Source organism: Strix aluco, chromosome 9 (genome assembly GCF_031877795.1).
Source record: "Strix aluco isolate bStrAlu1 chromosome 9, bStrAlu1.hap1, whole genome shotgun sequence".
Lineage (NCBI taxonomy): Eukaryota > Metazoa > Chordata > Aves > Strigiformes > Strigidae > Strix > Strix aluco.
Genome location: NC_133939.1, coordinates 21395510 through 21409560, shown reverse-complemented (window position 1 = coordinate 21409560; position 14051 = coordinate 21395510). Strand labels below are relative to the sequence as shown.

The window sequence follows — 14051 nt, the reverse complement described above, 5'->3', positions numbered from 1 at the left end:
CACACCACAGCAGGTGGGTGCCTGAAGGAGGCTCTGACCCCATGGGAACCCCACGCTGGAGCAGGCTCCTGGCAGGACCTGTGGCCCTGTGGAGAGAGGAGCCCACTCTGGAGCAGGTTTGCTGGCAGGACTTGGGACCCCACAGGGGACCCACACTGGAGCAGCCTGTTCCTGACGGACTACACCCTGTGGAAGGAACCGAGATTGAACAGTTCATGAAGAACTGTCTTCCGTGGGAAGGACCCCACGCTGGAGCAGGGGAAGAGTGTGAGGAGTCCTCTCCTGTGGAGGAAGGAGCAGCAGAAACGTGTGATCAACTGACCACAACTTCCATTCCCCCTCTCCCTGTGCTGCTTTGAGGGAGGAGGTAGAGAAATTGGGAGTAAAGTTAAGCCCAGGAAGAAGGGAGGGGTGGAGGGAAGATATTTTTAAGCTTTGGTTTTATTTTTCATTATCCTACTCTGATTTGGTTGGTAATAAATTAAGCTAATTTCCACAGGTTGAGCCTGTTTTGCCCATGTTACTAATCTCTGAGTGTTCTTTCCCTGTCCTTATCTTGACCCATGAACCTTTTGTTATATTTTCATTCCACTGTCTATCTGAAGAGGGGAGTGAGTAATTGAGCAGCTTTGGTGGGCATCTGGCATCCAGCCAGGGTCAAGCCACCACACTTGCTACAAGTTTTAGTTAAAGAAAATACACTTTAGAGACTTTGTGGATAAATTATGCTAGAAATAAGGTTGTTCATACATGATAATGCACTTCTAAAAATTAGACAACCTTGACACAGTTACATAAAATGCTGTCCCCATTACGTTTCTTTTTCTTCAATGTAGCCCTCACACCGTATTTCCTGTATGCCATGAAAAAGCTACTTTGAGGACCAAATTACTATTTTTTTTGAGATTAATCCCATGTTCTTGCTTATGAGATAACTGTTCTGCACTAACTCATTGGGGTCCTAGGTCTGTCTGAATGGACTTCACCTTGATGGGGGCTAGAGTATAAAGAGACACCAGCATTCTTTCTTCCTGCTCTTCCCAACTCAGTTTCCAGTTGTTGTCCCAAAACTAGGGTTCTTCACCTGGTATGCAAAGAGCCAATTAAAAGAAAAGGGTGCTCGGCATCCAAAGTGGCCAATATACTGAGTTACAAACACTCACCATATTTATTTGATTCTGAACACAGAAATACATGCCTCTATACATAACTATTGCTTAGTATTTTATCACAATATCATCTATTGGCTGGTTTTATTCCTTGCTTTCATTTAAAGCCACAGTATCTACCCATTAATGTACGCATGCTCAAAGGGTGAGGGGCTTCATGAAGAAGTGGGTAACTTAAGCTATAGAGGTGTAGTTTTCATATTATAATGAGCTAAGTTCACCTAAAGGACAGAAAAATACGTACTTTCTACAGCATGGTTTCAGATCACCATTCAGTTGGTCATAAATCTTTACAATAGTTCTATCCTAGAACTAAGCAGCCATAAAATTGTTTATAGCAATAGTGATCCTGGTTACAAAACAAAACTTAGATTCTGAGCTGCAGATCTTATGAGAAATGTTGTTTTTTGTCTTTTGCTAATTTTTTGTTCTTTTATCCTCTTACAATACAGTGAGGAAGGTTCAGCGATAAAGAAAACATTTACATGAAAGAGTTATTACATGCATCTGCTTTTCTCCTCCCCTGAGAGCAATTATGAACTATTTGAAAAGGGCTGTCCTTGAATGCAGTATTTCTCGTATATCACCACCAGCAACCGTAGCAATGGAAGTACCTGTGCAGGCCACTCTGCAGTGTTATGCTACAAGTCATTAACTATTCTCAGATCTTTTCTAGATAATGGTGGTAACCCAACTACCATTAGTCAATTTATGCTAGAGTATGCCTCATGGGTGTTTACTGTGCAACTAAACATACATAGTTAACAAAAAGGACAAAATTTTGGCAACGGTGTCAAAAAAAAAAAAGCTTACATATTTTTATTTTCTTTGAATCTTTATAAAACATAAATGTAGTGGCATGGATCATTTTTTATAGAAGGTGGTCAAATTTCCTCTAGGTCAGATTTCCTCAGAGAAGTACATAACAATTATGAATGATGAGAAAATGAAAGATTTTAGATGGTAATTATTAGGGAATTTTACTTTTTATTAGAACTAAAGGAATATTGTTTGCTAGGGAGATTTATACCCATTCACATTATCTGAGGGACTCAGAATTTTGAACCTTTCAGTTACAGTGGAGTCTGAGATAGCTGGAATCAAGAGACAGGTTGGAATACTTGTCTTAATCATTATTTTCAGTGCTTTTCCTCCCTAGAAATTGTATGCATTTTCCCCTTCTCCACATGCTGTTTTCATTCATTATACAACTGTTACTGGCCCTGCAACTCTCAAACCAGGAACATCATTCTCTGAGGTCATGCAGGAGAATTTATCTGCTATGGTCTATGTGGAAATAAAGGCAAAAGTTTTGGAAGAACAAGTTTGGGGTTTCCTGGGCATGATTCTGATTGTGTAGGGTGATCTGGAAATCCTGGAACTTCTGGCATCTCCTTTAGACTGGAACCAGTGAAGGGAATACCTTCACCAGTGCTGGAGGAGTGAGGGTTGCTTTGGGATAACTCAGGAAAGTTCGCAATAGGAGGTGTGAGAGAATCCTGCTGATTTAGAACTGGAATGCGATAGACAGCTCCTGTTATTTGGAATGGAAAGTACTTTCCCGATATGCTTGTCTTGTTGCAGTGATGTCTGTAATAGTGATGATGGAGATGAGGAGGGTGTCTTGGATGAGGAGGGTGATGTGGTCCATGATGGGGAGGGTGATGGTGGTGATGTCGTCCACAAGGAGGGGGAGGATGGTGGTGGTCTGGTCCATGAGGAGGGGGAGGACAGTGTGGTGCATGATGGGGACCAAGAGGATGATTATGTGGTTCATCATGGGGAGGAGGAAAAGAGAGATTGTGTAATTCCTCTTGGGAAGGAGGAAGATGATGTGGTTCATCATGGGAAGGAGAAGAAGAAGGGGGATGTTGTGGTTCCTCTTGGGGAGGAGGATGTGGTGCATCATAGGGAGGAGGAGGAGGAGGGTGGTGATGTGGTCTACCATGGGGATGAGGTGGACGACAGTGGTGTGGGAGGTGAAGGTGGTGATGTGGTTCACTGTGGAGGGGTGGAGAGGGAGGTTCTTGGTTGAAACTGTGGTTATTCTCAGGTTCTTCAGGTCTGGATTGAGAAGAAGGTGGACATCCATGCTTGTGATGATGTCTGTGACCATGTCTGTGACCAAAATGATGATGGGGATGTCTGTGTGGCTGTTCCAGAGTTGAATATCTGCATCTTTGCCCATAGCCATGCTGCTGTTTATAAAAACACCAGAGGAGAAAATATTATGTGAGATGTTGATAGGACAGAAGAAAGAGAGAGAGGTGGGAGTTAATAGGTTTTCATTTACAGTTCCAGTGATCTGTAAGGCAAAAATTGTGGTTTTTTCAAGATAGAAGAGAAGGAGTAGATGACAAAATGCCAAATTACTGTAAATTATCTGGAAATACTATACTATAACAGAACGAAATTATATAATCTACTGAACAAAATTTGTGATGGATCAAAACAAAACCCACACTGGAATAGCTGTTGTAATATAAAATGAAATAGCAAATATGAGAAAGATCATCTCCCCTCCTCTTGTTTTCTAAAATTCCTTTGAACTTGTTTGCCAGTCTCTACTCACTTTAGCTAAGGAGTATGACTGAACTGAGAGAAGACACCCTTAGAGGGAGTAGTAGGGACAGCTCAATTCTAATTCATCCTCCGATTGACCTAGGGGTCAAAAGCTAGTCTGTCCTAACATGCTGCATTACCCCCAGGCAATGACAAAGGGACATAGTGAGGTTGCTGTAGCCTGCATGAGGATACAGCCAGAGACATTTCAGTAAGTGAGTACATACCCAGGGATGGTAGATTTCACAGCTTATATCTGTGCCATCAGGTTCATCTGCATCACTGATAATTCTTGCCTTGCAGAATCCCATGTGCTAAGCAAAAGAAAAGGAAAAAAAAAAAATGCACATCTGGGTTCTTGTGATGGAGTTAATAGAAGCTACTGAAAGTTCAACATTTTAAAAGTTAGGCTAGTTCCTTTGATGCCTAAGTATGTTTATATAACTTAGATCCTGAGCTTTCTGACCAGTGGTACTTGCCAGTGATTAATACTGATTAATATATATGCCATTTTTGAGTGGTTTTGACTGTGAAGACCACTTTGCCATGTGCATCTAAAGGGCTACTACTCTCCATCTTACTTCTCTTTTGAGAAATTGGTCAGCTACTGATGTCTCCAAAATGAGTACCCTGTGGGTGACTGATTTTTATTCCTTTTTTTCTGTGTTTGCTTGTCAAAGATCTGTTCAGATTTGGCTGTTCTAAAATTTTGCTCAAAGTCCTCAAAAACAGACACCGTGTAGCTATGCTGTTTCAGAAAAAGCTCAAGGTAGAGTTTTCTTCCATATTTATTTTTTGAAAAGTAATTTGTTGTAATCTTTTAGCATTACTACCCTTGGCATCCTGTTTGCTGTGACTTTCACCTGCTGTCCAGTTGTTGTGTGTGGAATCACTCATGTGAAAGAGCATAGAACTCAGATAAGAGGTTCTGTGTATGCTCTCTCTAGTGGATGCTTTTATTTGATGTATGTTTGGGCCATTAGTAGCCTGTTATCATCAATGATTTCAAATGTTAATCGCATTTCACACAAACACACCAGTGGCGGCAGCATTGAGAACAGAATTCAAAATCTCTATCTATCTGGCTTGTGCTTCATGCTAGTGAACTTCTGGCTCCCCTACCAGTTCATTCACAACCTTTTCCAGTCTCCTGGAGTATAAAGAGCCAGAGAAGAAAATGGGTGTAGATAAAACAAAAGTTCTATGTGTTCTATTTTTTCCATATTTTTATTTCATTCCTTCAATTTCATTTCTGGGGAATAATTTATTCTGAAATTATGATCTTGCTTAGTTGTTTTTTTGGTGTAGACTGTTATAGCAATGGGAAGGTGGAGTGAGGAGAGTACTTTGATAGTAATCTGCAGACAGGCCTGAATTATTCCGCTCTCTGTTCCCTTGCAGCAGAGGAAAAAAAAGTAACCCTGGGCTCACTGGGATGACATAATACATGTATTTTTTTCAAGGTCTATGACTCATGTTAGTGTAAACGTTTTTATGAAAATAACTGAATGATTTAATAGGGAATGGCCACACTTTAAATGCGAAAGCCAGATTCAAACTGAAAAGCTCAGCTCTAGGTCTGCAATATGCCAGACTCTAGTTACATTTAGATTTGAGAGTTCAGACTGGCTCCTCAGCTGTAAAATTAGGATCTGGGCTTGGACATGCTGAATTTTTAATTTTGAGTTTGGGTGCATGCTTATAAGAAACACTTGGAAATATTGCGGGAAGATTCTCCTGGTGCCACCCATTATATCAATTTTCATTCTAAGACTTTACTTACAGCGTGCCAGTCGTCCAGAAAATCACATTCCAATGCCTGATATGCTTGTTGTGGAGATTTGGAACAGTTGGTCTCTTTTATAGAGAATTCTAAAATATGACCTTCGCGGGAGGCAGTCTGAAACCAAGAGGTACAATAAGAAGTGGTAACTAGGTGTATTTAAAGACCCGTAATTTTGAAAGCAACCATACTTCCTATTGTTGTCAAAATCCTGTCTACCTCATGCTTTCATGACCTGTGCTGTTCAAATGTTCATACATCTACGTGTATTCAGTAAGAAAAACAGATTAGATAATTTATACCCTACTTACCTCACATCTTTATGAGTTCCAAGAATGGTTGCTGTAGTTCTTTTTCTAATATGTGTACACTATAAAACCTGTTACTTTTACAGCTTGTGTTTTTAGGAAGTAGCATCCTTAAAGTACTCTCCCTAAATTGAACTGCTGCTCCTGTGAAAATACAGAGATCTACTGGATGGCAACCACGCCTTTCCAGTGCAAGGAGTGCATAGTGCTACAGTGCTGATGTTAATTTGGGATGAAATTCTGCCAGCTACTGTGAGATTGTTGTTTTCTCTGTTGTCAGTGGCATTATTCATAAAGAAGGCATTATTCCATAAGAACATGGGAGAAGGCCTTTGTGATCCTATTAAAATCCATAAAGAGGTGTTTCATTTTAATTTCCAACTGTAGTAGTAGTTTACTTCAAGTCTGTGTTGAAGGTGTCCATCGCATGTGTGTGCACAGAAGTTTCACTGGTTTAGCTAAATTGGTTAAAGATAGATGCACATACTTTATGGTATGTTTTTTTATCATAATTCATGGTTTCTAAGTGTTATGCAGTCTGTTGAAATCCAGTGGTACAATCTAAATTGTCACTGTAGCTGAAGATGGTAAAGTGTAAAGATAAAGCATTTAGGGAGAAATCTGTGAATCCAGGCAATCTGAAAACAGCCACTTGCTATTTGGGACTAGAAATACATGTTGCATGGGACTACAGTGTAGAACACTGTCAAGTTTCTGAGCAATATTAAAAGCTGCAGGGAGGTGGGGTTGGCATGCTATAATTTAGGCAGTTTCCAAGATCAACATGTATTATGGTAGGGACCATGGGACCTCATTACAGAGGTGTCCTGAACTCACACATGTGTTGGCAGAATGATCCTGTGCTGTTTAAGTGAAGGTCTCCAGTATCTACTAACAAGAAATTGTGGTGATGTGAGAGCTATGCTTCGAATCACTCAAAGGATAAGTTTTTATGTTCACATCATTCAAAGATGGAGAAGTTATTTGCCAGAGTCAGTAGTTCTTCAAGAGGTACAGCACAGATACAAATTTACCTCCTGTCTTTCAGAGCTTTCGGAGTGCTACTTTGCTCCGCAGCAGAAAGTGAAAATGATGCTGAGCGTGTTCTAATTTGTGTTGTATCCATGTGCTAAATTCTAAGAGTAAAAAATCACCTGACTTCATTTGGCAGAATGTATGACTGTGATAATACTGTGTACATGACTGTACATCTTGAAGAACTCTGGTTCTTAATAAATAAACACTTGGTAAATAAAAGTAAATAAACACTTGTATGTTATGATAGGTAAACAGGAATTAAAAAAAAATATGCACACAAAGAAGGCTCTGACATTTTGGATGTCATCAAACTGCCATAGTTTTTAGCAAATGAGAAATCCCTTGGCTTTCACATGCCTAAATTAAAGTTGATAGCAAGTCTTTGCAGAAGTAGGACCTTCAATTTTATAGCAGATGATTTACACTGAGAGGTGACAAGCAATAGTTCTGATGCTAGAAGGGTTTGAATTCTGGTCCTGTGGTTTTGAAGCTGCTGAAAAATTTTGTTGTTTATAAGTAATTCTAGGACAAAATGTGGCTTACCATCTTTAAAGTCTTTTCAACTTTGTTCACATTGAAGTAGTTTGTGTAGTTACTCTTGCTGTTGAATTTCTTCAGGGCCTTTGCAGCAATAGTTTTATGTTGCTCAATGACTTCTAAGACTTCAACTTTCACAGGACAATCTTTGCACTCCAATAAATCAGGAGGAACTGTGAAAACAGAGAATTTACTAATATTGCAATGGGTATTAATACTCTTGGTCGTGTGCCTTTAATTAGAATTTATAATGAGAAACTCAAATGCAAGCGTTTACTTGGAAGTGAAATACCTATTCCTCACTCCCCAAATGCAGGTTTGTCCTGTAACATGAAAAAACCCCAAATGTATGAAAATGAATATTCTTATAAATCTTTTAGCTCCACCTTAGAATCTTACCACCCCAAATGAGCATTCTTTCCAAGTTTACTTTTTTTTCTGATATTCATTATCATGTTTTGGTGGACTGGAATGGTGATATCATCTGACATTAATAAAGTCTGCTTTAGAAGAGTAGGGTAACCTTAATTCTATTACTCATTCTTAACATTCCATTTGAATTATCTAAAATATGAATTGCAAGCAGATGAATGGATCTGTTACAGTTACCATACACTAGTAGTGCACAGACTTATAATTTGGTACTAGGGATGATTTGAGGTATGCATTGGCTTACACCAGTGGTTATTTTACCTGGACTTAATGTACAATTAAATCCATATAGTTGACGTTTCTTCAGCATCTGGCTTGTATATGTGATAATCTTACATTGCCCAAAGTCCTGAGAAGAAAAAAGAATAGGTGATTATGATGTTATTTTCACTGCATTTAACTGGATGTAGGTGATCATAGAAATTATGCCTCCTTTTAATGTACAGTACCTCTAAGAATAACAGATGTGGTCATTAATGGAATGTTTGATCTGGTACCACTCAAAATTTGTGTGCAGATAAAATGGCATCTCCCTCTACAAGAGCCTTTATTTTAATTCTCGGTTTGCACAACTGAGTAGACAATGGAAAACTAAACCAGCCTTCTCAGTCCTTCTAATACTTATTTATGGTAAGATAATACTAGCTGCAGGGGAAGTTAGGATGCCAGGGATACTCAAGGTTACATAAGTCTTTATCAGAAAGTGGATGGACCTTTTCTTCCATTCCTTTTCCCCATCTTAATAAAAAGAGTAAATGCCTTCTCTTCTCTCCTCATAGCCTTCCTGCTTTGTCCTGTGTGGTAGTATTTAAATAAAGTTTTGGACTGGTAGTTCTCACCCCAGACTGCATCATTGGACTGCAACAATAAAGGACAAGTATTGCTACATATCATATGTGTACTGACACTACCAATGTTTCATATTGTCATACCACAAACACTATAACAGAAAACTGACAAAGTATGACACTGGTATTTCTGGCTAATATACTAGGAACATGCTTTAAAAAATAATTTCTAGTGCCCTTTAGTTGTCAGCAAATTATTCTTAAAACATCAGTACTGCTACCAGCAGTGGAATGTGGAATATAGCTCCTTCAAGACAGCTAGTTAAATAAAGCTGCACTTATTTGAGCAGTCAACTCTTTTCCAAACCTTTAGCTTAAGTTTAACAACTCTAGAATTCGATAAATTTTATTTTATAGTGAGCCATATTAAAGCTTAGTCTTCATTTCGAGATTTTGTGACACAGAAATTTCTGGGCAGTTCAGATGAAGATGAAGTTAATGCATTATTGACATATGACTCTGTGTGGGTGTCATTACTTGCCATGGCATAGGTGTCACCGTATTTACAAGACTCCCGGTGTCTTCTGGACAATACAGAGCATTCAGTTTGTAGCACGTCCAAAGTTAAGTAGAGGACTGATGAATTTCCCTGGAAGAGAAGTGCAGGTAAAAAAGAGTTTGTATACAAGAAGTTTGGTCTGAAAGAAATTTATTTTGAAGTAGATACATTTAATTTTTCATGTAGCTTCCCCAGTTCCCTATTAAGGTTTTTCTGAACTGACAAGTATTTAGGCTGCAAAGGACTTTTGGAGGTCATCTTGTCCAGCCACTTGCTCAAGGCAAAGCTGACTTCAAAGTTAGATTCAGCTGAGTTCTGTATATCACCAAGACAGATGTTCCACAGCCTCTCTGGGCTGTTCCAGTATTTAACCACTCTCCATGATTTTTTTTGCCTTATATCTCATCAGAAATTCCCTTCCTGCAACTTGTAACTGTTGCCTCTTATCCTTTTGTTGGGAACCTGTGAGAAGAGTCTGTTGTAAACCTGGCATCCATCACGTAGGGAAAATGCCAGAATTAAAAAGTTGCCATTCTGTCTTTCTGATTTTCGCATAGAACATGTTGGTCTGTTAGGAAATCGGTTGTCTAGGCAGCCAATTATATAGCCATATCCATTTCAAATGACCTTAGTGACCAGATACACTTTCAGAACTTTGCTTCCTGCTCAGTTTATTCAGGGAGTGATGCAACAAAACTGTAATAATCCCTACAAAGTTAGGAGCCTTAGCTCTGAAATTCTTCTAGTATGTTCTGTCTCCTGAGCAAACAGGATGGAGAATCAGAATTTGAATTTGGCTGTCAGTGTAATGGGATGTGGTGTTAAGAATTATCTGTGGCCTACAGAAAGAGTTTTATATTTTTCCGCAGGAAAATTAATCTCAATTCACATTTGGAATGGATTATTTAAATTTCATGCAACCCTTGTATGGACATTCAGAATGAACACAGACATATTTTATTAGATAAACTGATGCAAAGCCCTTCACTGTGATTAAGTGTCCTCGGGTTTTATAAAATTTCAACCATTCAGATTCCTTTTTCAGAGTGTTTCTGTATAGACGAGACCTTGAGAAAGTAGTACTGCAGTCCAGTGTAGTATTTTTATTACTAAGAGTCCACCAGTGGCATGTTAAACACTGGTTTTGCAGTATGTGTATGTCTTAACATTGTCTCTATTTTTAAAATAGGGGCTAGGTGATTTGCACAAAGACACATGTCATTCAGTGACAGAAGCAGGAAAAGAATATAGTTGTCCTGGACATCCATCCTTGCCTGCTAGCCACATGATTATTCTCTGCTTAGGGCTAGTTTGTATTTCTATTTTATTTTATAAATGCCAATAATTTCAAGCTGCTAGTCAACATATTAGTAAAATGCAGACAGAGATGAGAAGACAGACGGTGAGAAAAACTATTTTTTTCTGATTTGTATTTATGGAATTGCACTGAATGGAAAGGTAAGATAGTCTTTTGTAAAATGTGCTATTCACTAGGAGCCCTCTAAAACTGAAATGACTAAATACGTTCACTTTGTCATCCAAACTTGTGAAATGCTAAAGAAGCCAATTCATCCTGGGCAAATGTTTATTTTCTTCAGCAGGATGCATTTGGATTCAATAAAGTCTAGAGCAGAGCTTGGGTGAAATTATCTACATCCAAATATGCAGTAGAAAATTCCTCTGTTCATCTGATGGATAGCTCTTGGGATCAAAAATAATAATCTTATATGGTGCCTTCTTGGTTATTTTAAAAGCATCTTGAGCACCAGACTTCTGCACTGCTCAGAACTATTCTAGTGTGAATACCTGAGTATCTTATGGTTCTAGAAGTCCCAGGTAAACCCAGTAGAGATCTGCGTGCTAGGAACTGCTCTGCTTAAGTTTCTAAGGGGGTTGATGTGATAGACTTGATGCACAATACTGCATGGAGATAATAAAAATAATGTTCTGCTCTTTTTTTTTTTATATTGTTTTTTTAATGTCATCTTGGCGGTGGAGCCAACAGAACTTGTTGCACAATAGTGTACATGATCAGTATGCAGGAGACCACACCTGGTGGCTTTGGGTCTGAGAAGATACAGAGATCTTACAGGGAGAATTCTTTAGCACTAAGATAGGTAGAAGGGTCTTTTCTGTTCTTGTAGACTCTGTGTGATAGCTGAAGTTACAGCCCTGGACTACAAAGACAGCAAAATTCATTAGGGGTACAAAGCAAAACATAGGCACAGTACTGTTGTGGTTTAAACCCGGCCAGCAGCCAAACACCATGCAGCCGCTCACTCATCCTCTCCTGCCCCTGGAATGGGGTAGGGAAATGGAGGGGTAAGGAAGACTCGTAGGTTGAGATAAAAACAGTTTAATAATTGAAATAAAATAAAACAATAGCAATAATAGAAAGTACAAATGAGTAATGCACAAAGACTCGCTGACTGATACCCAGCCTGTTCCTGACTAGTGATCTCAAAGAACCAAGATCCTGAAACTGCAATCCTGGAAGCGAGAGAGAGAACCCTCTCCTTCCTGGCCAACCCTCCTTCATATACTGAGCATGACACTGCATGACATGGAATATTCCCTTGGCTAATTTGGGTCTGGTGCTCTGGCCATGCTCCCTCCCAGCTTCTTGTACACCTGCACATGGGCAGGACATGGGGAGTTGGAGAGACCTTGATCTCTCAGCAGCAACTGAAAACATCAACGTATTATCAACATCCTTCTCATACCAAATCCCATACTGGATCCAAAACACAGCACTATTCTAGCCACTAAGAAGAAAATTATCCCAGCCAAAACCAGTATAGGTAGTCTAGTGGTTATAGCATTCATCTGGAAGTGTGAATCCTCAGCTCTGGTTGCTATTCCAAGTTATGGTTCTATAGTTTATATAGTCAATAATTGGTTAAAATGCCAAAACACTGAGATTTTTCTTTTCAGAAATGACTATGCTTTTTCTCAATCATTCAATGAATTTTGCATGTCTTACTGTTCAGTGGCTCCATTTCACAGGGGTGGCACACACATAGCTGCATGGCAGCAGCATTCTTCAAGGATGGGAGACTTGATTGTTTAAATCTCTTAATGCTGAAGAAGACTGATTCCTTCCTAGGTGGGCTCTTTAACTACCTGGCTATTGTATAAAACCCAGTAGTATCACTTGCCACATCCTTGTCTTTGAAAAGCGATATAATCCATGAGGTTTTTGGAAAGTATACCTGAAGTCCTGTAGGAATATGGGCTTTGGGTCACTTTCTGAGCTCTTTCCTGTCCTAACAGGCAGTCTAAGCAGCTCCATCAAAAACTAGCCTGTTTTTCAGTTGCCATGCTGAGATGTGTAATACACTTCTTAAACAGTGCATGTGTGCCTGGATTCTAGTTTCACAGCCAAGCAGGTAAAAGGTAGCTGATGCATTAGTAAATCTGCATATCCTTGGTCTCTTTTATCTACTAGTTAAAAAAAAATTCTATTCTATTGCTTTTTCTGCTATTGATTTCCTTTGGCATTTAGGCAGTCATAGAGAAAGGCTTATGCATCCTCTCTAGGAAACAAAAATAGAAATAGGAAGGAAATAGGAAATGACTGATATGGATTCTCTATCCAGCCCTTCCCCTGTTTTGCAGAATGACATTTTCATCTCCTTTGGCTTCCTCTGCCTTTTTTTCTTCCTTCCAGTTATCCAGCTATCTCCAAAATTAAGATAATAACAAAATACCGATCTTGCAGGATATATGGATCTAATTAATGTTAGATAGTCGCAGATTAAAGAAACCCTCCAAATATAAGTTTTCAACATAACATCTGAGACCTGACAACAGACGGGACAGATTAATTTCTGGTGTTGTATAAAGCTGTTCAGAGCACCTCTTACGCCAACATCCTGTCGGCCAAGAGGATAGAGGGCATTCAGCATCATTTGAAATCAAGCTATAGCAATGCAATAAATCATGCACAAATGAATACTGAGATAGTGTAAATCAGAGCTGATTCATTGAATTACATCAACATTGCTATGTTAAAAACAATAAACACAAGTTTTTAATGATCTGGCTCATTATTTTAAAATCACAGTCTTATGTAAATCAGCCTTTAAATTGATACTTACTATATGTAGTTCATGTGCATCAGCAACACGGAATAAATCAAAAACATAGCCATCTCTGCGATGTCTGTTGACCAAATCCAGGGCCACTCCTGCATCTGTTTCAACAGTGTTACAGTCTGCAGGTGTAATGCTTGTTTTGTTTTGGGCATTAGAACACTGCAGTAGTGTTAGGAAAAAACCTAAAGCTAGCAACAGCATTTTGTTTGTGGTGTTAGGTCACTTCTGCCCATGCTCTGATAAAGCCAGTAGTCTGCTTTTAAATCAGAGTAGCCCTCTGAATTTATAAATGAATGCTAAAAGGGCACGGTTTTATATAAATTTAAGTGTTGTGTCACAGGGCCATTACCTTGACCCTGGATTAACATTTGCAAACAGCAAGTAAATGATTATATAGTGATTGAGCAGATTTTGAGGAAAATAGGCCTTATAATACTCTCTGGACTACCCATCAGAGGGACTATGTTTGTGATTCTTTAAGCAGGCATTGTGCAATAGTGTTTTACTATGAAAAATACTTAGCTTCCAACAGTGTGCTGCTGAACCTGGCATTAAGAAGGTCCAGTTTATGTGTCCAGGTATTATGCAATCTTGGTTTGCTGTTTAATGTAAAAACAGTTGAGCTGAAAATATGCTGAAATATTTGTGGTCAAATGCTGGCTATATCCATTTCTCTGTTTTTGCAGATCTTTACCTAGCAGAGAACTAGTGAAAGGGAAACAAGGAGGTCACTTAGATTTGGAAAAGGGATGTAGCTCAAGGTGCACTTGCAGGCTGG

At 39.0% G+C, this 14051-nt stretch overlaps 2 protein-coding genes across 2 annotated transcripts in view; one reads left to right on the top strand and one right to left on the bottom strand.

Annotated features, from left to right (window-relative positions):
• Positions 1-14051, top strand: part of SENP5 (SUMO specific peptidase 5) — a 198273-nt gene that overhangs the window by 35097 nt on the left and 149125 nt on the right. The gene's annotated exons all lie outside the window — the stretch shown is intronic.
• Positions 1353-13474, bottom strand: HRG (histidine rich glycoprotein). Its single transcript, XM_074833269.1, has 7 exons — positions 13277-13474; positions 9159-9266; positions 8091-8178; positions 7404-7570; positions 5515-5631; positions 3959-4045; positions 1353-3367 (listed from the first exon to the last, which is right to left on the bottom strand). The coding sequence occupies exons 1-7, from the start codon at positions 13472-13474 to the stop codon at positions 2450-2452; spliced, it is 1683 nt and encodes a 560-aa protein (XP_074689370.1). The 3' UTR covers positions 1353-2449.